This window comes from Filicampus tigris, chromosome 14 (genome assembly GCF_054856515.1).
Source record: "Filicampus tigris isolate MCC_2025a chromosome 14, RoL_Ftig_1.0, whole genome shotgun sequence".
NCBI classification, from domain to species: Eukaryota; Metazoa; Chordata; class Actinopteri; order Syngnathiformes; family Syngnathidae; genus Filicampus; species Filicampus tigris.
The window spans coordinates 17,848,863-17,876,860 of record NC_141230.1 but is presented as its reverse complement, the minus strand read 5'-3'; the positions used below and the strand labels follow the sequence as shown (position 1 = coordinate 17,876,860).

At 42.0% G+C, this 27,998-nt stretch overlaps 2 protein-coding genes and 1 long non-coding RNA gene across 7 annotated transcripts; 2 read left to right on the top strand and 1 right to left on the bottom strand.

The window, feature by feature from the left end:
• The first annotated feature begins 27 nt into the window (after positions 1 to 27).
• Positions 28 to 5,158, top strand: pdk1 (pyruvate dehydrogenase kinase, isozyme 1). Its single transcript, XM_086052471.1, has 11 exons — positions 28 to 425; positions 876 to 1,017; positions 1,259 to 1,330; positions 1,428 to 1,612; positions 2,634 to 2,729; positions 2,833 to 2,910; positions 2,985 to 3,061; positions 3,174 to 3,272; positions 3,413 to 3,523; positions 3,599 to 3,712; positions 3,788 to 5,158. Exons 1-11 carry the CDS (start codon positions 317 to 319, stop codon positions 3,926 to 3,928), a joined length of 1,224 nt encoding a protein of 407 aa, XP_085908597.1. The 5' UTR covers positions 28 to 316; the 3' UTR covers positions 3,929 to 5,158.
• Positions 5,159 to 5,175: 17 nt separating this feature from the next.
• On the bottom strand, positions 5,176 to 27,226 carry ppp1r9ala (protein phosphatase 1 regulatory subunit 9A-like A). Of its 3 annotated transcripts, XM_086052467.1 has the most exons (20): positions 27,007 to 27,226; positions 24,145 to 26,128; positions 18,887 to 19,019; positions 18,481 to 18,601; positions 18,117 to 18,221; positions 17,228 to 17,369; positions 16,566 to 16,724; positions 16,385 to 16,438; positions 15,957 to 16,186; positions 15,082 to 15,178; positions 14,455 to 14,569; positions 14,211 to 14,362; positions 13,029 to 13,350; positions 12,896 to 12,953; positions 12,730 to 12,801; positions 11,401 to 11,593; positions 10,830 to 10,874; positions 8,669 to 8,785; positions 7,793 to 7,981; positions 5,176 to 6,714 (listed from the first exon to the last, which is right to left on the bottom strand). In XM_086052467.1, the coding sequence occupies exons 2-20, from the start codon at positions 25,957 to 25,959 to the stop codon at positions 6,556 to 6,558; spliced, it is 4,278 nt and encodes a 1,425-aa protein (XP_085908593.1). In that variant the 5' UTR covers positions 25,960 to 26,128; positions 27,007 to 27,226; the 3' UTR covers positions 5,176 to 6,555. The 3 variants fall into 3 exon arrangements, with proteins under 3 accessions (XP_085908593.1, XP_085908594.1, XP_085908595.1); XM_086052468.1 differs by lacking the exon at positions 10,830 to 10,874 and having other exon boundaries at positions 27,007 to 27,225; XM_086052469.1 differs by lacking the exons at positions 8,669 to 8,785; positions 10,830 to 10,874 and having other exon boundaries at positions 27,007 to 27,225.
• On the top strand, positions 12,731 to 23,588 carry LOC147136621 (uncharacterized). 3 transcript variants are annotated; one of them, XR_015089699.1, is made up of 3 exons: positions 12,731 to 16,200; positions 18,905 to 19,008; positions 23,266 to 23,588. It is a non-coding gene; the product is annotated as an uncharacterized LOC147136621 (long non-coding RNA). The 3 variants fall into 3 exon arrangements; XR_015089697.1 differs by lacking the exon at positions 12,731 to 16,200 and adding an exon at positions 16,209 to 17,383; XR_015089696.1 differs by lacking the exon at positions 12,731 to 16,200 and having other exon boundaries at positions 17,391 to 19,008.
• Positions 27,227 to 27,998: the final 772 nt, after the last annotated feature.

The window sequence follows — 27,998 nt, the reverse complement described above, 5'->3', positions numbered from 1 at the left end:
TGGGGGGAAAAAACTGGTACTGTACTATCTTGGCGGCGCTTGAGTGTCTTTGCGACGTTAGCTGCGTACGCACTGTCGGCTTGCAGACTTTACGATTGCAAGTCTGCCCCAAGTAATTATTAAATTGGAAACACCTCTAGGCATTAGCAGGCACTATGGGGGGTGCACACATTTCACCAAACTACACGACAGCCATATTTAGATGTTGCTTTCGATAGTAATTTTATTTTATAGCATCTCGTTAGCAATGGAGCTAATGCAGGTAGATTAGCACACACTTTTGCGAGGCCCGGCCGGACGACACCAGAGAACAGCCATGAGACTGTTAAGGTTTCTGCGGAGCAGCGTGTCCATAGGGAAGGACATAGACTATTATTCCAAATTCTCGCCCTCTCCTTTGTCCATGAAGCAATTTCTGGATTTTGGTAAGACGCGGAACGTCACGTAAACTGGCTACGAAGATTTACAATGCATGCTCGTGGGGGTCCTCGTTTTACGACGGAGTAGCCGTTCCAAATTTAGCGACGAATTTGTATATCAATCGGAACGCGCTGCTATTTCCTAATGCGGTACTAAAGATGTAATACCTAAGTATTTGTATGAAAAAGACGTATTAAATGAAATTGAAACAATCAAGCAAAATTCCGAAAGTGCAGCGGCAACTGAGTGTGCCTTCTTGTGCAAAATTCGTTTATTTTAATCTCAAAATGTCAATGCAAATCTATAACCCTCTGTATACATTATTAATCAGTATTGGTTAGTTTTTTCATCTTAAACATTTACCGTATTGAGTATCTCCCTGTAAAACTGATGTTCAGAAGTGCCTAATGACGTGGCGGGTGTGTGTAATTATGCATCGTCCCCCCTCAACCCAGGTTCAGAAAATGCTTGTGAGAAAACGTCCTTCACCTTCCTCAGGCAGGAGTTGCCTGTGAGGCTGGCAAACATCATGAAGGAGATCAACCTGTTGCCAGATAACCTGCTAAGAACACCATCTGTGCGCCTGGTACAGAGCTGGTATGCACATTTACGCTCATTTGTCAAATCAGTTACATTTCCTTGGTTTTCATTTTGGATTTCTGGCTCTGTGATGATGGACACGTTAATGTTTCTTTTTAATTGCATCACTTAGTTAAACTGCCATCAGGGCAGCACAATATGGACCTAAGTTTGGTTTTGAGGTGGCCCTAAATAAATGACAGCGAATTGACATGAAACAATTTGTACCTAAATAATTCTCTCTATTTTCTACGTACAGGTATGTTCAAAGTCTCCAGGAGATCCTCGAGTTTAAAGACAAAAACGCAGACGACGACAAAGTGACATATGAGTATGTTTTTATTTACCGGTAGTATGTTTTTATTCCATGGACTTTATTTGTCCTCAGAACTCGCCATGTCTCATGCAACACGCGTGTCCTCCGTCAGTTTCACAGATGCGGTGATCAAGATCCGAAATCGTCACAATGACGTCATCCCGACCATGGCTCAGGGCCTCGTGGAGTACAAGGAGACGCATGGTACCGACCCGGTGGTTAGCCAGAACGTGCAGTACTTCCTGGACCGGTTCTACATGAGCAGGATCTCCATTCGCATGCTGCTCAACCAGCACAGTGAGCATCCATTATTGTTATTATTAATTTCCATTTTGAACATAAAGTACACTGGAATATTGCTGCTGAGATTGTACAATTTGCATTTGACCCAATTTTCATCAATAACACTGGTCGACAGAACTTCTTAATCACAGATGGATTTTTGTTTGCTTGAACCTATTTTGATGCTGATTTTAGAGAATGTAATTTTTTTCTTAGCATATTAAGTTTTTGAGATCTTTTCAATTTGTTAAATTTGACCTATAAAAACTTGGGCAAATGGATTTTACCATGTGTCGTAAATTATAGCTATGGTGTTTCAGAAAAAAAATCACCTGTTGAACCTAACCCTTAATTCATAAATATTACTAAATATATTACTATATTACATATATAATTGTGAAAAAAATTAGCACAAACGTTTTTTTGAAGTATACTTGCATCTCTGATTAACATCTCTTACTAAAAATCTAAGTACAGAATTGTTGACCCGTGTACTACAAAGTGATTTTGTAATATTAACAATGGTTGACTTCTTAGAGAGGAAGTCATCCCAAACATATTTTTTTCAAGAATATGTTCTATGCAAGCCCGCTAGTTGAAACAAGGCATTCTGATATATATTGTGTTTGTGGAATAAGAGTTATTTATCCACCCATTTTTAGCCATCTCCGGGGGCGGCCATTTTGTCACTTCTGTCGACTGAAAATGACATCACAACTGCTCAGGAAACGACCAATCACGGCTCAGCTTCAGAAAACAGCCGTGATTGGTCGTTACCTGCGCCCTGAGGGTCTGTGATGTCATTTTCAATCGACAGAAGTAACAAAATGGCCGCCCGCAGAGATGGCTAAAAACGAGTTGATTAACACTTATTCTAGACACGCAATATTTATCAGAATGCCTTGTTTCAACTAGTGGGTTTGCATAGAACATATTCTTGTTGTTTGGGTGGATTTTCCACTTTAAGAATATTAAACTATCACTTTTCCTATATTAAATTGTATTTAAACGTGCAACTGAATGTGTGCGTTCCCAGCGCTCCTCTTTGGTGGCAAGGTGAAAGTTAACCCAGCACACCCCAAACAAATCGGCAGCATTGACCCTCACTGTCGAGTGAGTGAAGTTGTAAAAGGTGAGCACAAGTCACTGAAGGAAAGGGAAAAAAAAAAAAAAAAAGCTCCAAATGTCCAGATCTTTTTTTCATCCAAGTACTGACTCATATATTTCCCTTTTAGATGCCTATGAAAATGCAAGAAACCTTTGTGACAGATATTACATGAACTCACCTGAACTCATACTGGAGGAATACAATGGTAACTTAAAAAAAGAAAAAAAAAATGGTTCTTGTTAATCTTTGATATTGATGATCAGTGGCTTGTCCTGACAGTCAAAGATAAGGGGAAACCCATCACCATGGTTTACGTCCCATCTCACTTGTACCACATGGTGTTTGAACTATTCAAGGTAGGTTTTGCTTTTTTTTTTTTTTTTTTTTGAACGGCACTCGTTGCCAAAGTTTGGCCGAACACATCCCTCATGTTTCCATATCAACGCGACGTGTTCTTTCTGAGCGTAGAACGCCATGCGAGCCACCATGGAGCTGTACGGAGACACCATGGACCATCCTCCGGTTCGCGTTCAGGTTGGTCTGGGAACTGAAGATTTGACAGTCAAGGTGAGTGGACAACGGGCATCATCCGTCTCAGGGCTCACTTTTGGAGGTTTGGGGGAAAAAAAAAAAAAAAAATGGAATACATCCCACACGATCACCGGGGGTTAGTGTACTCAGAAATGCCGAAACATTGTTTCAAACAGGTGAGCGATCGCGGAGGTGGCGTTCCCCTGCGTAAGATCGACAGGCTCTTCACGTACACGTACTCCACAGCGCCGCGACCGAGCATCGACGGGTCCCGGGCTGCCCCTCTGGTGGGTTGATGTCCAATCAAGAGTCACAAAGCGACACGCGCAGGCAATAATTTAACAGAAGTGTTTCCACGCAAGGCCGGTTACGGATATGGCTTGCCCATCTCTCGACTTTACGCCCGCTACTTCCAAGGAGACCTCAAACTGTACTCTCTGGAGGGCTACGGGACGGACGCCGTCATCTACATCCGGGTAAAGTTCTACATTCGACTGCATGTCTCACGATGGCGGGCGAATCCGAAATGTGACCCCGGGTCGTCTTCTCAGGCGCTGTCCACAGAGTCCATCGAGAGGCTCCCGGTGTACAACAAGTCGGCGTGGAAACACTACAAAACGATACACGAGGCCGACGACTGGTGCGTCCCGAGCCGGGAGCCCAAAGATATGACGACGTTCCGGCGCTTCTAGAAGGGAGCTGACAGCTATCCTGTAGCTAAGTGTCTGTCTTTGTTGGTGAGTTGTTCTTCGTCAATGGCGCTCCATAAGGAAAGACGTTTGAGCATAATATGATTCAATGATGGTACATTTTAAAGTGGGTTGGTTTGATTTATTACACTCACATTCTTAAAATCAAAAACCTTTTTGATCTGAGTTAAGCAGCAAAATCCACCCGTTTTTATCCATCTCTGGGGGCGGCCATTTTGTCACTTCTGTCTACTAAAAATGACATCACAACTACTCAGGGCTCAGGGTACAACCAATCAAGGCTGACCTGTTTTCTGAAGCTGACCCGTGATTGGTCATTGTGAGCAGTTGTGATGTCATTTTCAGTGACAAAATGGTCGCCCCCAGAGATGGCTAAAAACTCCTATTCCACAAACACAATATTTATCAGAATGCCTTGTTTCAACTAGTGGGCTTGCATAGAACATATTCTTGAAAAAAATATGTTTGGGTTGATTTCCCCTGTAAAGCCTTTTGAGTATTCATTTGATATCGAAAAAGTGCTCAAACAGCTCAGTATCCCCGATATCAAATAAATTAGTACAATGGACCTCAAGATGGATATCAAAAAATATCGAACAAACGCTCAAACTGGTTTCCAGAAGTTTATGTGCAATTTCAGATTTTATTTGTACAGAAAGTAAAAGTGAGTTACTGTCATGTAATTTGATTTTAGTCTGTTTCTCTTACGGGGACTATTTTACTGTTTTTAAAATGTCATGATTACATTTTTCAGGCAACAAAAAAAAAAAAATCTCTTCACTGTTTGACATTAGAAACGAGACTCTTTGCCAGGGCAAAGATTTTCCATTGTTCATCATCACCAAGTATGTCGTTATGTTACTGATGATTCCTCTTTCCGCGTAATGCGCACGTTCTCGCCTTGTTACAAAATGCTGACACAGCATGTTTTCAATCGTTACGGTTTTAGAAGTCCACTTGATTCTGCCGGTTTCATATTGTACATTTCCTTTCAGCTGTTTAATAAGAGCAGTGTGTTTCAATGTTCTCACTTTGAGGTTGGGAACAAACCTTTCGAACCTCCTGAAAAACAAAAAAAGGCCCAAAAAAAAAAAAAGACAGTTCTTCTAAAGTTTTTGCTCAAAATAAACTTAAGTCTGAGCTGCTGTCAACAAAATGGGATACATGCGTTTCCCCTTTTTTCCTCCAAATAATAAAGGCAGTTTTTCCCCATTCAGAGCAGTGAGTCATTTGAATAGAAAAGTTTTATTTGTCACAAAGCTGGAGCGACCCTAATTCTTGAGTATTTTCAACTACTGTACAGAGTGACACATTTGGCAGTACATTCTGAATCACAAAGGACAATTTCCACAGTAAGATGAGCTGCTTCAGGAAGACAAAAGCAACGTACAAAAGTATTCAAAATGTCGCCATGTTGTTATATATTGCCAAGGCACACACAAAGTGTCCCAAAATTCCATTCACGCATTCTGAATGATCCTTTAGTAAGAAATGGCTCTCAACAATTTGTGAGGTCATCTTGCTTTTTTCCTCATTTTCTTAGGATGGAAAGAAATATCAAAATGGTTTTTTTTTTAAACATCTTTTTATTTGACCTGGAATGATGTATTAACAACAGTCGTAAAAAGTGCACTCGCAGTGGAGTTTAGTTAATCATTTCCACTTAATAGGGCCATTGGTAGTTTACACTTGTTACTAGTGTTCAGCAAAGGCAAATAAACAATATACTGTTTCCATTTTTTTTTTTTTTTTGATTGTGTTTGTACCGAAATGAGTTTCTCTGATTCCGAAAATGAGAGCAAACGTTTTCTGGCCGTTTTATACAAAAGCGTACGAAGACGAGAGGAAGCACTTGCGCTTGGCTGTGAACAGTCTTTATTCCTACAGTCCTTATCATAGGCACGTGTTTACCGTCCAGCGGACCTTGATCGCACTTTTTTTTTTTTTAAATTTTTTTTTTGCATGGACCATCATGAGTCCAACTCAACATTTACACATCGAGGGACAGAAGAAGCAAAGCTCGCATGATCCTTGATTTTTTTTTTTGTTGTTGTCTGGCCTAACTATTCTACTTAGTAGAAAACATTAGATACTATAAAAGCAACTATTGTATTTAAATGAAAAAGTGATGCAGATATTGGCACATGTATAAAACGTATTTATACATTCAAAACCTTGTCGTTCATGGAAGCTGAAAAGACAAAATAGTGCTTTTGACTTGACTGTACAATACAAAGCGTTGCATATAAAACAGCAATGTTATACTAGCAAAAAATATCACGTTTCCATAGCAGTACACATTGGACTTCCATAATAAAGAAAAAAAAAATGTGCATGATATCATATCTTGAAAACATATTTTATAATTATCACTCATAGCTTTATAGTGGTAAAAAAGTTTGGAGGCCACACAGACAACGTTGAGGTTTCCAATATCACGATTAAAAAAAAAATTGAGTTAGTGTTATAATGCTGCAGGAAGATCAGGCGGTGAAGTATGAAAAAAAAAATCACAAGTGGCACCTTTGTCCGCTCAGCGTGGGCACTTAATGGTGTGAGACGACAACATCAACCTTGTCGATGTCTTTTTGGGAGCTCCGTGCACTGCTTCAGCACACAGAGTCCGTATTGACCGGCAGCCAGCCGCTGCGGCGGATCTCCTTCTCGCGTTTCTCGCGTTGCTTCTCCAGCTTCTCCTGGGCCTTGCGCATTTCCTTCAGCTTTTTCTTGATGGTGGAGCGATCGCTCTGGCTGGACACACCGAGCACCTGAGCGACATTGAGTGGATTTAGGCCATAGTGGACCAGTAGTGCAGGCTGTAGTTTGATTTGTCTCAGTAAAGAATTTTCATTTATTGATTGTAAATTAGACAAGAAATGAGTAGTAAAAAAAAAAAGATGGATAGCTGACTTTTTTAAAAAATTAACAAATATGTTCATTCATTATAATGAAATTCTAAATTAAATCATAATGATTTTTTTTCCTTTAATTTAAAAACTAGTGCTGTCAAGCGATTCAATTTTTTAACTAATTAATCGCAACATTTTCCATTATTGATCACGATTAATTGTATTTTTCACCTACATTTTTTTTACGAAGCTTGAAAGTGATATTTACTTGAGTAAAATCTTGCAATTAATGTGGAGGAAAAAAGTATATTTTGATTTAAAGACTGTTCTAATAGCTTTCTTTGATCTATGAATATGATTCTTTTCCTGTAAAATACAACACGTGAACGATACACCAAAGATTTACAACTAATACGGTATTTGAATTTGGCTTTGCAAATTGTGAAAATTATTTTGGATTTTTCCAATGAGCCGTCGAGCAACTTTTTAAAGTAAAACTTAAAACTATGTTAAGTCCATCTTTGCGACAGTGACTCTCCTAAGTTTGGCTGCAATTAAATAAAACTGAGTATTTTTTTTTTGTGCATAATAACATTTAAATTAATATCCATGGTTAATGCTTTAACTTCGACAGCACTATTAAAAACACATACATTTTTTTTATTTTTATTTAATTTAATTCATTATTAAACTGGCCCATGGTTCTGTTTTAAAACTCAAACATGGCCTTTGAACACTAAAGTTTGCCCACCTTTTGGTTCTACGCCCACACTGTACACTACAATAAAAAAGTACAGTCATGTCAAATATGAACCAAGCCAAGCAATGACCCCAAACAGCCACAAGATGGCAGTCTACGGCAAGGCAATAGCTAATGAACGACCTCTCAGAAATCACACTTGCACGCTCACTCGCTCCAATATTTGGAGTGACACTCCAATAAACTTTTTTAAACAAATCTTTTTGGGGAGTAAACTCCAATATTTGGACATTGTACCTTTAACTTGTCACTGTCCAGCTGCAGAAGTTGCTGCCCGTCGACTCCCTTGGCGGTGAATTCGGCCGTGTACTGGTCCATGTTCATGCCCATTAACCAGTGACACACCTGTTGATTGCTCCATTCAGAGACGGGACGGTTTTGCCACTGATATTCCTTGCCCGTGGCCACCGGCTCATCATCCAGAGTCTGCAAAAAAGACACACAGGCCATTTGGTCCGCAAAGCTTCCTAACGAGTTGCGCGCTAAACATGTCCCGGAAACCTTCCTTGAGTGTGGCGAGATGAGATCCCAGAAGGGTGGGATGAGTGCCAATGTCATGCATGATGTGCCAAAAGGATGCCGGTTGAAACCATGATGGAATTTGCTCTTGTCGTTGAAACGATACAAAGAGGAGCGCGACAAACAAAAACAAGCACACATGCTACTAAGGCTACATGCTGCGCGCAATGCTCCGTGCTAGATGACCAACTAGAATGCTAACTACACAGAGCCCACTGACATTCTAAAATGCAGTTAACTTGACCGCGTTTCGGTGGGGGGGGGGCGGAGCATCGGAACAAAGATGCTTAAACACAAGCGCTCAGCAAAGCACTCGCATCGTTCTGTGGTCCAATATTGTCATAAAGAAGAGAACGTGAAGCACCCGTTTACGGCACATGACAAAAGCTAGGTCGACACTTGCATAAACTAAACAAAACTGCTTTAACACGCACACACACGCCGCAGTTCTCTTCTATTCGCTCTCTATTCAGGGTTTAATCACAGCTGTGTGGGGGAGGAGCCTTAAAGAGCATGCTTGAGAAGTGTCCCCTTTCAGCCGCACCAAGGCGTCCCACACAGCTTTTGTGACTGCGCAACAAGGAGAGCACTCACCTCGCTGGAAGAGAAGATTAAAGTGTGCGAGCGCCCAGACAGATTGGGTTCAGCGACTAACCCAGAGATGTCTGAACTGGGACTGGCGGGGTTACAATCATCTACGACTGACAAACTCTGGTGGGACAAGCGGAGACAAGGAACGCATTTACAACACAACACATCAACAGTTCTTACACCGGCTCAAAAGCTACGCAGGGCGGACAGGACAGTGCTGCAACTTGGTCATCAAAAACGCTACATGATTGGAGCGCGGAGGCTGAACAATTCAATTCAGTACAAGCGTTTGGGAGAATTTTGTGAAGTGGTCCGAGTGAACGCTTAAAGCGAGGGGAATTAACCCAAGCGTTTTTTTCAGGAATATGTTCTATGCAAGCCAGCTGGTTGAAACAGGGCATTCTGATAAATATTGCGTTTGTGGGATAAGAGTTAATCCACTGTTTTGTTTTTTTTAAGCGGGGGCGGCCATTTTGTCAATTCTGTCGACTGAAAATGACATCACAACTACCCAGGGCTCAGGTAGCGACCAATCACGGCTCAGCTTTACGAAACAGGCGAGATGTGATTGGTCGTTCCCTGAGCCCTGGGTAGTTGTGATGTCATTTTCAGTCGACAGAAATGACAAAATGGCCGCCCCCTGAGATGGCTAAAAGGGGGTGGAGTTTGCTGCTTAACGCATATTGCACAAACGCAATATGTGTTTCAACTAGTGGGCCTGCTGGGAACATATTCTTAAAAAAAAATTAGTTTGGGTTGATTTCCTCTTTAAAAGACTTGCAAGCCAAAGTTAGTAAGTTAGAAACTTCGAAGTAGATAAACTGTCCTTTATATTCATGGTTAATTGATTTTTTACATAAGTCTAACCCATGGGTGTCAAACTCATTTTTGTCGCAGGTCACATCGTAGTTATTATTATATTTTATATTGTAATACAGATTAATTTATTGCTTGTGTTGTCTTTGTTAAAAAAATAAAAATAAAAAACGACATGGGGCGCATATTCTAAATCACAATATTGAAAGAGGCCATTAGATTATTTTTCAAAATCGTTCAGCCCTACTCGGCACTCAATCATTTTTTCATCTACATGAATCAACCTTTAAGTTCTGGAAATTGGTCTGCCACCAAAGCTACATCAACTTCTAAACTATGTCTAAGAGACAAAATACAGTTGGGTAATAAATATCACTATCGAGTGCCTTTGATGTCCACGTCAGAATCGCCGTCATCATGAAACTCTGCTAACTACAATTATGTAGTAAGTAGTTAAACAATACTAAATCTTTTTTTTTATTTGTCATTTTGATCATGTATATTCCCTTTTCATAATTCAAATGAAAATTCTGCATGTTTTCCTGAAATGAATGTCCACCCTGTCATTATGGGGTAACTGCCGCTTAAAAAAAATACAAAACAAAAAGAAAAAAAAAAAACCTCAATAGAGGCTGAAAGATTGGCTAATTGCATGAAGAATAAACATTTACACTTGTGCTTCATAATTTTCCTCATAAGCGTGCGGTTGGATGTTGTCCATCTTAACATGTCCACTCTGTCATAGTGCAATATCAACTGATATAAAAAGTGTTCAGTGTTATTTTAAATATATATTCTTTAAACAGTATGGTCAGCTTGCTAATGGAATCAAAGTCCACCATGTGCACGATAAATGCTAACATTAGCCAAAAATGTCCACCCTGTCAGCGAGCTCACAAATTGGTCTGTTTCTAGGTATACAGTCTGCTTGCAGTTAATACATACATTAAAAAAATGTGTGTGAGAATGACCAATATGCATTCCTAACATCAAAACATTTTTTTACAACAAATGCGAAATCCAATGGAAACCCGCAACTTTTTCGGAACGAATGGGGGGGGGGGGTCTCAAAGGCACTTTATGGTGATATTGACTCAGGTATGGGGTAATGTTGGGAAAAAAAAAGTTTGTTTGATGAGATGTTAAATTCTTTTGTCACAAAACTGTGAGCTGCCTCCAATCTTTCTTTAGGCCATGAGCAAATATTGTTGAAATGAAACGTTTGCTGTAACACTACCACATACCCACGACTAGGAAGGAAATAATCCATTTGTGGGGGGTGAAGGAAAGTCAGCACTAGCTTTGTTAGTAGCGCTCTAATGAGTCGACAAAAAGGGGCATACTGTACCAAATCTAATGAGCGACTGAATAAAGACGACCAGGAGAGATTTGTCTGTTTAAAGGAAAACATGGTTCAGTGAGACTAACACACACACACGGCTACCTAAGATTAATGAAGTCTTGCTTTTACACAGCTTGCCTTGGTTTCGTGAGAATGTGACGGAAACACTTGTCAAAGCATTGTGTGTGTGTGTGTGCGCGTGAGACACAGAGAAAGAAATCCAGTCACTTGACTCTGGGTTTTTGATGAGTGAAAAGTCACCAAATTCTTTGCTGCTTAGCTCTCCGCAACGGCCAACATGTGGATCCACTTTTTGTGCCTTTTGCATAATGTGCATTTGGATACTAAAGTCGGTAAGAACAGATGTTTGGAAGTGCATGCTAGTCTTGCCCTTTTCAATAACGATGGTGTGATGAAAACTCACAGGCCGGAAAAGGGATCAAGTTTTTGGCTGCGCTGATGTTTTGTTAAGTTGAAATTCATTACATGAGAAAATAGCCTCGCATTAACTCTGCGATGGGTACAAATACTGTTTTTGGGTGGGTGGGGGGGGGGCGAATGAGGAAAAGCTCACTACCTTGTTCTTGCGATCCTGGCTTTGCTCACTGCTCTCGGTGTAGGGAAGGCTGCTGCTGGAGGAAGACGGCTCCCTGTCTCGCTCCTTCTCTTTGTCTCCAAACCAAGAGAAGGGCATGCAGGTTGGGATGGAGGTCATAGAATCTGCGGGAGACAGGTTGCCGCCAGATTCTTCCAGTAACTCAGCCGACCCCCTGAAAAGGAGAGTTGCGAACGTTGATCAATGTCATATTTGGGCAACAACGGTAACAGCCTGTGTTGGACCAACAGGACCGTAACTGTGGAAATTGGCCACTGATTTGGAACATCGCAACCGTTTCATTACTCTCTCAATGCATGTTAATTGGATCTGTACTGAAAGTGCGTGCACCTGCACTATTTCATTGGAGGATATGCAAATTGAATTTCCCTTCAGTAGAAGCATGTCAGGTTGTTTTTTTCTTTGAGAGCTAAGTATTTACATTCAGTACTGTACAAAGAGTAAAATGGACCCTGAAAATAGTCTCAGTTGTCACAGACTATGGCGGACGCCCGATTTTTTTTTTGTATTTGTTTTTTTTTTAACTTTAGTCTATTTTTCGCAGCGAGGCTTTGATGGCCGCGACGAGGAACAATGGTGAGTTGTTGTTGCCCGAGGGGACAGATTTGAGTGAGGGACCGGGCTGTTGACGTTTACAGTCGGAATCGCTGACAGAAGGGCGGACCGCCCTATTGGCGAATGACGCACGACGGAAGGGTGCTCACGCTGCGGTTGACAAATAACGGACGCTCAATTTTTATTAAAATGCCCAGCTTTGCTATTTACACTAGACATTCCATTAAAGAGGAAGTCAATCTAAACATTTTTTTTCCAATATGTTCTATGCAGGCCCACTAGATGAAACAAGGCATTCTGATAAATATTGCGTTTGTGGAATAAGAGTTAATCCACTGGTTTTTAGCCATCTCTGGGGGCGGCCATTTTGTCTTCTGTCGACTGAAAATGATATCAGAGTTGCCTCGGGCTCAGGTAACGACCAAACACAGCTCACCTGTTTTCTGAAGCTGAGCCATGATTGGTTGTCACCTGAGCCCTGCGCAGTTGTGATGCCATTTCCAGTCGACAGAAATGACAAAATGGCCGCCCTCTAAGATGGCTAAAAATGTGTAGATTTTTCTGCTTAACTCATATCCCACAAACGCAATATTAATCAAGAATGCCATGTTTCAACGAGTGGGCCTGCATAGAACATATTCTTGAAAAGAATAAGTAATTTGGCCTGGTTGAAGCGCAATAAAATGCCACCTTTGTCATGGCATTAAACATGATATACTGCAAGAAAAAAAATACCTGCTGTCCAAAGACATTCTCATTGCCTCCTTGTCATGTTTTCTTCCTTTACCACCCGACTTGCGCAGGCCCCTGGTATGGTATTGACCAATTCAATGTTGGATTAGGAAGTGCAGAGTGGTGACTTATGATGTAACATCAACATCGAGGAATTATCGACACATACCCAAAGTCAGGAAATCGTCTTTTAGGTTTTGTAGCCGACGTGGGTTCAATGAATTCATCTGCCATAGAAATCCCCAATAAAAATCAATTCCCCAGGCAAACATTTGCTGTCACAATATTGAGGTCCTTCATACCTTTGAGCGCTTTATCCTTGACTTTGGACTCCCTCTTTTTAACATTCTGCATGGATGCAGAAGGGGACGCTAGTATTGCGCTGTCATTGAGAGGTGACAAAGACGGACTTGCGCTGTTTTCAATACTGCCCCCCTGCGACGGCGATAAAGATGAGCTGTTGGAGAGCTCAGCCGTGCTCATCGGCTCATCTTTTGCCTCGGCCGGATCATCTTTTTGTTGGTTCTCGGGATAGAAGACGGGCACCGGGAGGGAGAGGCTCTCCTGGATGGAGCTCCTTCTCGGAGGTTCCTGCTCGTCCCGCTCGTCCTCCTCCTCGGTTTCCTGTCGGGCCAGTGTTGATTACGTGCGAGCACAATGCAAGGAAGAGCTGATAGACGCTTGTGAATAGAAGCCACACTGGATGAAAAACATGAATGGTGCTCACTAAGGAGTTTTTATTAAAGCAACACTGGGCAAATATTCGACCTAAATACTTTTTTTTTCACAACTCTTTTGATGAAACATTGACTTACAACTAGTTGAATGGGACTGTTGTCACGCCTTGCGGGGGTCTGTATGTTTTATACTGGCACTACGCAACTTTGAGGAGGGAGGGAGGGAGTAACCCTGGCACACCAAAAAACACAAATGTCCTGAATTGCTTTACGGCATACGTCACTTCCTCCTTTCGCTATAAGGACGGAAGACGATTCGAACGTCTACGCGCTATTACTGGTGTCATGGCAGAAGCCCCAAAACAAACAAAAATACAAAAGTATTGTTGAAACAAAATTTGATTCATCATCTCATCGCTATTCATCTTTCACAAAGCCACTGGAAATAGAAATGTAACTCAGTCCAACTTGCAGGCCAGCGAGAGCTCAGGATTTCACCACACTATGGTTGACTTTTGTCAAAACACTACCGCTTTTGTCCACATGGCACCGCCATAATCAACAAAAACTGACAGATGACACAGTGTTGCTTTAATATGTGATTATTGTTGAGTAAGAGACATAGTTATGGCTGACCAGTAGTTTAAAGTGTTGCACAAACAATACAACATTAAGCATTGAGGTCAATCATCTACAAATGTTCGACTGAACCAGCTTGTAAGATTTCATTTGCTCTCCGATAAGAATGTAGTTACTGTATTGTATTCGGCTTGCATTCGGACATGACGACGGACATTCGCGGCTGACCTGTGACAGGCTCGGCGACGCTGTGAGAGTCTCTTTCAGCTTGTTTCGAGAGGGACGCTGACGTTTGGCCTTCTGGGCCAGCAGACCTTTTGCTTTGTGTGCGCTGGTGTCCAACAGCTCCGTCTCGGGGACCAGCTCGGTCCAGTCTTCCTCTATGGAAGAACGAGCGCAAACCAAATAAGACCTTTAATTCGTCTAATTGATTCCATTATAAATGTAATATAATAACAGTTACCCTTTGTACCTGTAAGTGAGTCCACCGACTGTTTGTCCGCGACGGGGACTTGGAAGCAAAGGCGATCCTCTGCTGAGTTGTGGAGACCTTCACCTGAAGCTCTCGCAGACTCCAGGGCAACTATCTGGAGATGAACACCGCCATGTATTAATATTAGCGCTGTCAATCGATTCAAATTTTTTCCAACTAATTAATCGCAAAATTTTCCCTAAAATTGATCGCGATTAATCGCATTTTTCAACTACAATTTTTTACGAAGCTTGGAACCGATATTTACTTGAGTAAAATCTTGGAATTAATGTGGGGGGAAAAAAAATAAAATTATATTCCGATTCAAAAACCTTTCTAATAGCTTTCTTTGATCCTTGAATACGATTCTTTATTTTGGATTTCTCCAATGAGCCGCCAAGCAACTTTTTAAAGTAAAACTACGTAAAAGTACATCTTTGCGACAGTTTGGCTGCACAGTGAGCAGAGGTCAGCTGTTAGAGGAAGTAAATAAAAATGAGTTAACTGAGTTAATTACTTTAATGCGTTCGAAAATTTAAATTAATCTCCATAGTTAACTCTTTAACTTTGACAGCCCTGATTAATATCAATATTGAAAGTTTGTGCGTGTGTTTTTTTATTGCTTACCCTATTCTGCAAGCTCTCCAGCTGTTCTTTGTACAACCTCTCTTTTTCTTCTATACCCTTCTTCATCTCTTCCTCTTTCTTCACAAAGTCGATCTCCCTGAAGAAGATACGGTTACAGTGAGGTTACAAGATATACAGACAGTATATAAACAAATAATTCCAAATGTTGCAAGAGTACAGGACTCCTTCCAGGGCCGCCACTATTTATATTTCCACCCATAACAGTCACTTCAAAAAAAAAAAAAAAAAGTCATAATGCCAGACCGTGCCCGGCTTATTATTCAAATGTTACTGGCAGATTATAATTGCTGTCAAGTGAACTGGACAAGATAAAAATGTTTCTTATGGAGAAATGCCATGAACAGCATCAGTGATGTAGTAACAAGTAAGCTAAGTTAGCTCCCTGGAACATAAACCTGAATACACACTACAGTAAACAGTGACAACCTGATAAGTATTTAAAATGGTGCAGTGAACGTGTCTGTAAGTGTCTGAAAGAATACTTGCATGCGTCAGTGCTGCATCTTAGCTTTGCAGCAAAAAAAAAAAAAAAAAATGGGATCAGCCTCAACTATTTCATGTATGAACATTATCACTAATAAATCATAAAGGTATAAGGCTAATTTCCTCCTGATAGCAAAATGGAGGTGCGTAATTGGGCAGAGGGAGGTTGTTTGTTTGACGCAGCCAGAAACTAACTGAGACATAATTGCCACGTACAAAAACACTTGCAGGTCGTCAATGAAAAGTGAGAAATTCAAGTGACGACCAATGTAGCACAAAATGTTACATTTGGAGTTTATCTTGTTGGAATCTTAAGTAAACGCGACCATTCCAAACAAGCCGAGCCATTCAACAGCTCAGTATGAACTCACTTCTGCTGGTAGTCTTTGAGAAGTTTCTTTGCCTTGTTGTACTTCTTGTCCAGCGTCTCATACTGGGCTTGGTTTTCTGCTAACTGTTCGTTTATTGTCTTGCACAGAGCCTGACTTTCCAGCCAAAAACTCTCCAACTTGAGGATTTTTTCACTGCTATCCTCGTACTTTTGCTCCAGCGCAGACTCTCTGGCTTCCCACAGTGATTTGTCCTCCTCAGATTCTCTGAGCTGTGCACACAAATGTAATTATGTCTCATTTAAAAGCTACACATGTCTTAATTACCCATATTTCATATTCATGCGAATAATCCTATGTATTAGCAGTATAACAAAAGAATGCAAAACAACTACTTTTTCTGTCCGGAGTAACTACCGGTGCTGCTTTTGGTGTTTTATAACCTCGACTTGATTTCACTGTAGTCGTACCTTTTCCTTCAGTTGATTAATTTCAGCTGATGCAATGCTGTGTTTCAGATGCAGCTGTGGGGAACAGAGAATTACATTTTGCACGATGATTAGGACTTGAAATCATTGAATGCCCATAAAACAAAAACTTTTGATATCCACTCGGAATAACGTCACAGTAGAAATGTGTGGGAAAGTGTACCTCTTTAAATTTGAAGGCCATCTGAGAGCTGTCCATATTAGTTGGCATAAACAAAGCCTCTGAATCGGGCAGCTCAAATACCTCTACATTCCGCCCCGGGGAAAAATTAGAGCCAAGAATCCTCTCATTCACCCTGTCGTCGTCCTCAAAGCGCTCCTCCTGAAATACGAGATCACGCGTGGCATCACACACGGCAAACAACAACACACCCTACAAGCCCGGGAACATGCTCTGCGTGTGTCAACAACACTCCCAGCGGCGCGGTTCACCACAGGCCGGAAGTCAATTCTGGAACCATATCCAAACATCAGCAGGCTGGCACACACAAGGCTCAGCAGGCGCTCCACCAACTTCATCGCTGTGACTACACATTTATACGGGAATACATATTTGAGTTGCCGCAAGTTGGGCATGAATCGCGCTCCCTTATTTGAACATTATGCTGCATTCATCCTGCTACCGGTAGAAAGACGTTCTACTATAAAGGTGGACGCCTGTGGTTGCCAGATCCCCAGAAAGCAAACGTTCCACAGCTCGGGCAGATGCTTGGCAGCTGAGTGAACTTACTCATACGCAGCTGCTTCTTTTCTGCGACTGGATTGGGCTTCGCAGAAGGGTCAGGATGAGGTGGGCTTTCTATGGATTTCGGCCAGGTGACTCACCTCTTCTGTGGAGTGTTCATAGGGATCATCCAGGTGCTGCTGCTGCTCTTGGTGACGGTGGTGCCTCTCCTGCTCTAGTGTCTCGCTGATGAGGCGGGCTACCTCGCTCTGCGTCCCTGGCTTTTCCCGACCTATCAGAAACCTATTTGCAACAAGGTGGTAATCTATCAAGATAACTTACTTTAGCCTATAATGCTAAATCATTCACGTGACGCTATACGTTGTGTCGCCTCCTAATCAGGGATAGACCGATTATCGGCCGGGCCGATTATCGGCGCAGATAGTCTGCATTTTGACGATTATCGGTATCGGCCTTTTTTTTTTTTTAAAAATGCGATAGTCGATAATAAATCAATTTAAAGCTGTGTTACACTCTGTTGTTTGAAATCCAAATTAAGAAAAGTGAAATTGTAACATTTCTGTCATTTTGAAACTATTTACTGTAGAAAACTATAGGGAGCTCTATTGTTTAAGTTTTCATTTAACGTTTGAATTCATGCTGATGATGCTGGAGCCTGGAAGCTCTCTGAACTTATATGTATATTGTCAAAAATTTATAATAATGATATGGTAAAAAAAAAAAAAAATCACTATTATGCAAATCTGAAAATTTGTTCAATAAGCACATTTTAACAAAGTTAATAGTCTTACTTTTTTTTTTTTTTGACGCTAGTATTTTCCTTTTTACTGAAAATGAACGTCGCCACCAAATATCGGTTATCGCCCCCCTTGTCTCCGAATAATCGGTATCGGTCCTGGAAAAAAATAAAAAAACGGTCTATCGCTACTCTTAATTCAATCGGAATGGTTAGTTCTTTCTAATCGCAAGTGATAAGCGGCGCATTCTGGTATGGAAAAAGAAAAGTGTTTGGAAATCCTTCAAGCTAACCTCACTGTGCCTTTGGTGTTCTTGAGAACCGTTGCCGCAAACAGTTGGGTGACACCCACCAGACTGACGCCGTCCACCTCCACTATCTGGTCATTCACCTCAATTCTGAACAGAGAGAAGACAGCAATGAAAACATGTTTGCAAAGAGAGGAACCATGTCCAAACAATTAGGGACACAAACGGTATGAAAAGGCCCAGGAAGCACAGGAAGTGAGATTATTTTTGTTAGCTTCCTTGAGATGTTATAAATAGAAGTGGTTATTTATGCCTTTATGGGTCTCTAGGACTCGACTAAAAGCAATAGGAGCGAGCTTTGAGGTCATTCAAGCGCGAGGCTGGGGAGACGATCAACATTTTGACCCACCGTCCATCTTTCTCAGCTGCTCCGTGCTCTGTTATGGTTTTTACAAAAATGCCAAGCTTCTCCAGTCCCTGGTCAGCTCCCACCCCCATTCCGATGATGCTGATGCCGAGGCCATTGTCCCCTAGGCGCACACAGATCACAAAAGTATAAAACAACATGATGAGAAGAGAAAAAAAAAAAAATCATACTCTGCTATGATTATTATGTTTGGAATATGGAATTTGATGAATCTGGCGACAGGCATTTTCAGCTGAAATGTCTTAACGGAAGAGACGCCCATAAAACATTTAAAAAAAGAAAGTTTCCACCCTCGGCTTTGCTAAGCGGCGTCGAGTCAAAACGACTTCTGACTTGGCCTGATTGTTTATGACTCGAGGGGAATTTGCTTGAGTGTCATTAAGATCACCTTTCTCAATTTCCACAGGGAACACATCCATCTTCTCCACGCGCTTCTCCAGCTCATATTCGGCAGATGCCGAAACGGGGTCCACGTCATCATTGCGTCGATCATACTCCTCGTTGGAGAAGGTACTGAAGACCTGTCAAGGCCAACATAGACCCAGACACAAAACATCACATGACCATACTAAAACATCAGAATGTGACGATGACGTACGCGTGCAAATCTTATCATCGATATGAAAAAGTCACCATCGCTTTAGAGCAGAAGGCTCTATGCATCGTTCCAAAGATCACCATGAAATGAATCTGATCAACCAATTGTAAGTCTACACACTCGGCAGTATGGCAGAGCAGAAGCAATGGGAGAAAGTAGGCCACAGCTGGGGCCAGCTAAGAAGCGGCTATAGTAGGGATCAATTCTCCGAGACAAGTGTCAGCGGCACTGTTTTATCCCAAAAAAGAAAAAGTGAGTAGTCCAGAAGAGAGAGAAGAAAAAAAAAAATATTCCACAGTCTCCATCCAAATGGGCAAGTGCTCAACACCGGCTTCAATATTAAAGCAATCAGATGTGTTGATTTAGAAACTCTATAACAAGTACATAGAACTGAAAGTCTATTCACCGATTAATAGAGGATGACAAACAACGTTTTGTGGAATCGTTTTTTTTTTTTCCTTTTGCGTCTTACTATCCGTCCTACCATTTTGGGGTCTTACATTTTCTGGAGTGCTGGGCGCCATGTTGTGATGGCCCTGCCACAACCAGCGTTGGCCCCGTATTCATGATAACATTTTAAGTTTCATGATTGACTTCATATCTAACGTCTTTATAATGTATTCTGTGGAGTTACTTTTTTTCATGTTATGTTTTTTTTTTTTTTTGCGGTATAAAAGCTAACTGAACATTTACCATTTGACATTTTCTAGGCTTTATATCATGTTCAAGTCACTCCTTATGAGACGATTCAACCTGCAGGAAAAAGATCAATGATGATTAATCAATCTAATTGTTACCTGTGATATTCAATCCAAGATGCTTGAGAAACCTCGGGTGAAAGGTCATGCGTGTAAGGACAGTGCTAAGCTTTTCCTCACAGGCCTCAGCATCGATTTCGTCATCGCTAATCATTGATTACTAAGCACTGATGTCTGCAACTGTTTTTTTATTGAGCTTAAAACCAGTTGGGAGTGATTTGATCATAGCGCTGACGTTAACAAACGTCATTTACCGTAATTTTGTATTTCAATCGCTTGCATTATCATCCCATTATCCAGTGGCTTTGTAACCTATTAGTGCGGTGAGCTCAATTTGAAAAAGTATGGTAACAAGGATGATTAAGGCGATTGATTGCCTAGCGGTATTTAAAAAATAAGCAGCATGACAACCTGACGTCATCAAGTCAAAATGTCTGGCCTGGCCTTTAAAGTTTGACATCCTCGTTGGGATTCAGCGGCTTGCCAGGACTTGAATAATCAGCCTCGGCTAGTTTTCACCTTGCAGCCTGAAGCAATGTAGCTGTGGGTTCAGTTGTACAGGGTTGTCAAAAATGATCATCTTCTGCATGCTTTTACGTGTGGATTTGCAATTAGCTATTTTCTACTCTTTTGGCACCCTTCTCCTGCGAACTTTCCAAGCCAAATGAAAGAACCCGGAAAAGCAAAAAATCCGCACACCCCGCGGGTGTGGTTGAAAACGCAGGAATGCCACTCATGGGGCCCTCTACCCTCCATCGATCTGAGTCCTCATACGTCAGCATCCACCTCCTCAGTCTTTTGTTTCTTCGATACCCATATGAAGTGCACACAGTGGGGTCATCAGACGGTTATGCTATCTCCGAATTTCTTCCAAAACTACACCCAGCGGGATGTCATGACTGCAGTGATTTGTCCTCACCTCAAACGCAGATGTACACACAAAAACCGTAGCCTAAAATTATAACCATTGCCATCTTTTCCTCATTTCGCTCCCCACAACAGAACACCAATGTGGGAAATGAGTTAGCAGCCGCGAGGAAAGCGAATAGGCGGGCTGACCACGGGGTGGAGGAGCCGGTAATCTAAGCAGACCCTCAAAACACAATTTATAAAAGTACCGTAAGCTGTAAGAGCTCACGCCAAGACAGGTGTGGCAGCCTGGTGCGGATCACAGCATGAGTCCGGAAAAAAAAAGCACAGTATATCGTCTTGGTTTACACCGGCTGGACAAACTATTTCTGCATGACATAAAGCAACAAAAGGTGGTACTGCAAAAGACCAGCGCGCCATAATAGAATGACATTTTCAAAAGAAGTGTAAACTTGAGCAGGCTCAACAGGTTTGCTCATAAATGGCCCCACACAGAGCTGCTTTTTATCTCGAAGCGTTCGCTGAAACGTGGAGTTAACATGTGAGACGGTCGTGTTTGTCTCTGATCACAACAGCAACCATGTTGCCTAACAAACAGCATTAGTATTACACCACTGGGAGTTTATTAACAAATATTTCAGGTGGCGGGAGGGGACCCTGAGCGTTGCTGGCCCATAACTACCGTATTTTCCGGACTATAAGCCGCGACTTTTTTCCTAGATTTTGAGCCATGCTGCGTATAGTCCTGTGCGGCTATTCTGTGGATTTTTCTTCCACGGCTCGGGGCGCTCTAACCGGAATGACAATTCAATACAATAACTGGATGTGACTGCAGGTGGAGGAGTTCAACAGACGAGGGCGCCATAGACTAGGTTATTGCATTAGGTGCTGTAATGCTTGGATTTGATGTTTTCCTAGAGGTCCGTGAAGTGCACACGAATGCGATTGGCTGATGCTACGTCTGTTCTGTTGTTTCAATGTGAAATGCGATTGTTGGATAAAAATAGATTTTCCATTACCAGACAATAAAGTCTCTGTACATATGGATGGGACAACTTTTGATCATTTGCAGTCTTATTATTTTCTATTATATCATTTTCTAATTAGATTTGAAAATTTTCGGTAAGCAAACAAGTATACCCAAACTTTTTATGCAACGAATACCTAAACCACTTTTATGAATAACTGGTTCCTCATTCCCAACAACGCCAACTGTACATGCGCAACATAGCACTTAAAATCCGAGGCAGCCAATCCAAATAGCTGCGTACTGCCATAAATCTTCAGTCTTTGTCCCCAAGATAACACCCCTGCAGCTGAGCGTGTTAATCATTCAATACCTTTGGAATTTGTCAAAGTCAGTGCGCAATATTTTTACTCCATGACTGCAAACGCATGTTGATTTATCTGATTCAGAAGGGACCATAAACATTTGCCTTGACAGGAATTTCCTTCGAAGCCCATCAAAATAGTTGGTATAATTTTTGGATAGCTTCAAAAAACACTGCACATAAATTACAAATAAGCCCATCCGTTCACAAAACAATCGTTTCTTTCACCGGTAAGAGGCCTTGGGTTACGCTGGGACCTAATCCTCCTTTGGGGCACAACCATAAGGCAATTCCTTTCTGCCACTCAGTATGCTTGCTCAGCTTCACAGGCTTGCACAAGCTTTTTGGCCTATTTCCTCACTCTTTCCTTTCCCAACTTGTGACCCTAGCCTGGGGTAACGACCAGGTAAACAAGGTGATGTTAAATGTGACTTTTTTCGAATGCGACCTGGGTCGTCATCCGGAGCCCAAAATGCGCTCCGCGCAGGCAGACGGAAAGTGTTGGCAGCAGGGGGATCAAATCTGCTCGTGCCACAAGTTGTTTTGAGAAACACTATTGACTTTATATTTGACTTTAATTTAATCCCACTTGAAACATGAATCATAAAGTGGACATTTATGGTGATAGTAGTAATTCAGCCACGGCTCAGATCGACTCATTTTTTTGCGCACGGTTATGACGTGACGCCATCGTTAGTGATGTCTCCATGAAATGAGATTTTAAAGCGTCGCTTCGTGATTTTCCCAAAATACTGTATTTATTTCTACCTCCTACCTAATCGCTTCATTGTATATATTCCCGACAAGCTGGACCACATTTACTTCCGCAAACACAACGTCGGGAGTGACGTCGTCTTTTCTTCTGCGCAGGCGGTACACTTTGGTGACGCATGTGTTCATACAGCAGACAAGAGCGAGGTCACATTTATAATGTAATATGAACGCTTACACACACAAAAAAAACCAACCCCAAAAAACATCACATTTTTTCTAAAATTCCGATTGGAGCATTAAGACTAAGACCTACGGTGTGAACCTAGCCTAAGCGCAGTAACCAACATTCAATGAAATAACTTGAAGCTTGGAAAAGACGGCTTCAACTTTGGTCAGTTGCGTCCCTTCAAAATCTAGCCGTTGTCAACTGACAAAAACAAAAAAAAATCATCAACTCTGTCACTGCTTGAAAAACTTTTGTTTGTGTGCCCTCCAGTAGGTCAGCCTCTCATCCCCTCTCCCAGGACCCCCTGCCAGGATGACTGAGAAAGTGGAGAATCCACACCCAGAGATAACAGTACGTTTTAGGGCCTGGATAAACAAAATCTTCGCAGCCGCGTTGGATTCCACTACAATTATTATTTTTTCCCTTGTTTTATCAAAAATGCTGATAAGGAATGATGTATGGGTGGAAAAAAATGTGACAACACCATAACAGAGTACACACCCGACAGAATGACTTTTGAATCATTGAAACAGAAATGTACATAAATGCTTCCGCTCCTCTGACATGCATGAATAAAGAAGTATGGAAAAATAGCTATGGTACAATTGCAAACTAGCCACCCCTTTCTCTTTATAGTCCACTACTATAAATCTCAGATAAGCAGTCTTTCTACTTACTGAGACTACCTGATAATTGATACTTTTCATTTGTTTATTTCGTTTTTTCAGTGTATTAACATTAGCATGAATCCATCCAGTTTCTATAGCATACCAATTCATTTGAATGGGAATTCATCCCACAGAAGATACAACATACTACCTACATTGTAGTATTTGTGACGTTGAGTGTTCAAAGGCGGGCCCAGCCTGGCACGGTAAGTGACGCGGGTGTCACTGATTAAATAGTGTTCACTGACTTTTAGCTAGTCTGCGTGTTGAGTGAATTGCTCTGAGTTGTGGCCATTGGCAACTTGTGTATGAATGTGTTTATTATGCGTTTGGTTTTTTTTCCAACGTTTGTTCAAAAAAGCGATTGAACGTGCAACTTCAGCTGGGTCTATCCTTGACTACTTGCGAAGTCATGTTCTAACTATCTGATGCTAGGCACACAATTTAAGCAGTCTTTCAGCAGAATCAAATGTCATCTTACCAGAATGGGATCTGTGGAGAACTTGATTTTCCTCTTAGGTGGAGGTCCTTCTTCATCAGACAGTCCTGAGACCTCATAACAGTCATCATACTCCCTGTACATTTCCTCCTCCTCTTCTTCTTCCTCCTCCTCCTCCTCCTCCTCCTCTTCCAGGAGGACCTGGTCTACATCCTTGTCATCCACAAAGGCTGCATTCTCGATACCGTAAACCGGGGCTCCATTTACGACCGTCTCTTCACCCTGCTCCTCGAGCTCTCTCTCATCACGCTCATCGTCTTTGTCCAAGCGCTCCTCTTTAATCCCATGTTGGACCTTGCTATCCAAGACAGCGTCTTTCTCCTTGGCGCGGCCCCTTGCTACGGTGTGATCAAGAGCGTCGGTGTTCCGTCTTTCTGGTTGACATTTATTCGTCTGATCTTCGGACGGGCATTTGTCTCGTTGCGCAACAAACACGTTGTCGTCAACATCCTCGTCTTCGTTCTCCTCACTCTCCGAAGATTCGTGCTGAACCACTACAAGCTCAGCCCGTACCACGCCTACCCCTTTGGAATCAACTGAGGTGGTTTTGCCAGGTGTCTTTTCCCGGGTAGGACCTTTCACTGTATTGTTGTTACTTTTGGCCTTCTCAGCCGATGTGGTTGTGTAGGTGTTCTCAAAGGAAGTCATGTTCTGCCTCACGTCACTTGGGGGCGAATTACAAGGCTTGCTTTTATCCTCAACAGACGTCTGATACACTCCATCCCCGGATGACGAGTGTCGCTTGTAGCCATGGCTAACCGGGCTTGTCGGCTCTGGCGACAGGCGTTTGGGAATGGCATCACTTGGAGGGGAAATTGATTTGTGAGCTGCGTTAGTAACCGGGAATGTAGATTTGAGTCCAATACTGGACCCTGAGGGTGACGTTTTGTTTGTGACACATGTTGCGTTAGACATGTTTTTGTTAACGCTATCGGCTACATGTGAAGCGTTAGCGGCGTCTTTAACGGAAGTGGATTTGTGTAAGCTGCCTCTTGTTGGAGAGGTGTGGATTGAGTGTTCAGTCAGACTGTCTGATTTCGCTTTGGCAGCAGCTATGCTGTTATCCTCCGAGTCATTCCCAGCCATAAAATTCTCCAACCGTTTTGACATGGGCCCTGCATTTAGTGACACTCTAGCCACATTCTTTTTTTCATTATCGGCATCCGGTCGACATTTAACGCCCGATGTAGAGGTTTGCTCGGGTTTGAAAGTCTCCGAAGATCCCGATGCTCTCCGTGCAGTTTTGCCCTCATCAGAAGCGCTTCCAAGAGATAGACGGTTGACTACTCTGTTTGGTGAATGCTTGTCAACAGCAGGCTGCTCCGTGATGCCCCTCTCAAATATTTTCCTAGTCACGGAAAACTTCTCTGCCAAAGCCACTTTGTCGATCTCCACATCCTCCCCTTTGGGAGTTTTATCTAAATTGAGAGATTCTGGGCTTGTCAGGCTGTTGAAGTTAACTCTGTGGGAGCTGACTGGGACTTGCAGCTTTGGTGGCGTCACCTGGGGAACATCAGACTTCAAAGCTGCTTTCACGTCTTGCTGCTGCTCTTCTTGCTGCTGGCCATCCATCTGTAGGAATATGTTCTTGATCTTGTTAACCCTGGTACCAAAAGGCCTCCCGCGGGAGTCTTCACGGACATCGCTGGAGCCATTTGCATATGACTTGGCAGCACCTTCTGATTTTGAGCCATCAAAGGAGCATTTGATAGCATGGAAGTCAGACTTGTATGCGTTTCGGTGGGGGGAGGCGCTCCTCAGGGTCCTCTCACTTCCTTTACTTTCTGCGTGGATCATGTTGGCGTTTTGTGTGTGTGGGTTTTTTTTTTTTTTTTTTTTTTTTTTTTCTTGCTGACTTTCAATCCAAAAGATACTTGGCGGTGAATTAATCCCTCTTCACCTCAGTACAGGCAAAGTCATGGGTCCGCCGGAGCTTTTTTCGACTAAACACACACAGCGAGGGCATCTGAGGAGGGGGAAATACAAAGTTAGCTACTTTAACACATCTACGGAGAAAACCCCAATTCTGAATTTACCTTTTTGTACATAAAATATAACTGAGTGTATTACATTCTGCGGCAATTGACTTTTTTGTCTTGAGACTACTTTTTTATGTCACTATTTCTTGTTTGGCCAATTGCATTGTTTTTTTAATTTACTGCTGACTGGTACCTGGCATCATTTACCATTTCTTTTAATTTACTGCTGATTGGTACCTCATGGCATCATTTACAAACACGACAAACACGTTGAATAATTTCATAATAATAATACAGTAATAATATAATAATGAACTATTTTATTCTGTCTTATATATTCCTTTGAACATTTTTACAAATTATTTAAATTAAAATAGCAAAGACTGCATGTTCTTGAATAAATGTCATCCCGCGAGTAAATGTTTAAAAAAAAAAAAGCAATCTTCAATTAAAATGTGAGACGTGTTTTACTACTCACAAATCAAGTTAAATATTACCGAAAGAGTGTCGTAACATACGGCAAACGTTAACTATCGGTGCATTTTTGCGCTAGCTTACGAAGCCTTTCGTCACATTGGTTAGCTTTGTGCAAATCGATTGTTATCTACTGCAGAATTAAGCAAGAGTCGTAACAATGAAAAGTAACTTTGAAAGCAACAACTCTATTCATTAAACTCGATTTGATTGTGGTAAAAATGTAGTAACGTAACGTCTGAAAGTTTCTGGGCTACTAGTTCAAAGCAGCGCCAATGTTTCCCGACTCTCTTTGAACAATTCACTTGGACGTGTGTACTTTCAACCACAAACATTCACAAAAATGCAATCCGATCGCACGGAAAGACATACGATCCTAAACAAATCTCACCTCCGACTCGCTTCATGGCGTGAGACGCCGAAAGCTCGCCCACGACGTCGCCTTTTTAACCGTGTCAAAGTTGTCCCTTCTTCTCCCAGCTCAGCGCCATCATTCCCCTAAACGTCGTCCTGCCTCCTCGCGCTCCCAGCAGACCTGCCGGCGGGCTGGGCGCGCGCGCACGTACGGGGTGGAGGCTGTGACGGTGGCGGGGTGGAGAGTGCCTCGGGAGCGCGCGCGCATTCCAGGACAGAAGCCGCTACTACTCGACTGTGCTGTGCTTGCATGGGCCCACCTTCCAACTCTCCTTTCTCCACGGAAACACGACGACTTGCAACACAAAGTGTGGGAAAGAACTTTTTTTACTGTACGTATAACACAGACCCCCCCCCAAGTCCCCCTCCCCCCAGAATCCCACACACACACTCAAGAGGTGGGGAAAGTGCTGCACTCAAATACAGATAGTTGTGTTAAAACTACATGCACTCTAATAAAACTAGAAGTGGTGATCCATTTTGATAACTGCACACAAAATAGTTTCCCTCTTTTACCGAGTTCAATAAAGTAGCCTATTACACTCTTGATAACTTGGCATAATGAAAAAAAAAAAGCGGAAAGACTGAGCACGCAAAATAGTTTCTCTCTTTTTAAACAAAGTACAGCCACTCTTTTCTTGAGAAGTATTAATGCCTGTGTAGCATATAAACGAATGCTAACAGTATGCAATAAGTACGGATCTTACATAAAGAATCTTTAATGTAGTTAAAGAGGAAGTCAATGTGGAATATGAGTTAAGAAGCACATTCCAGTCGTTTTTATCCATCTAAAGGGGCGGCCATTGTTACTTGCTGTCGAGTGAAAATGACATCACAGTTGCTCAGTCCTCAGGTAACAACCAGTCACGGCTCACCTGTTTTCTGAAGCTGAGCCGTGATTGGTTGTTACCTGAGCAACTGTGATGTCATTTTCATTGGAGAGCAAATAACAAAATGGCCACCCACTTA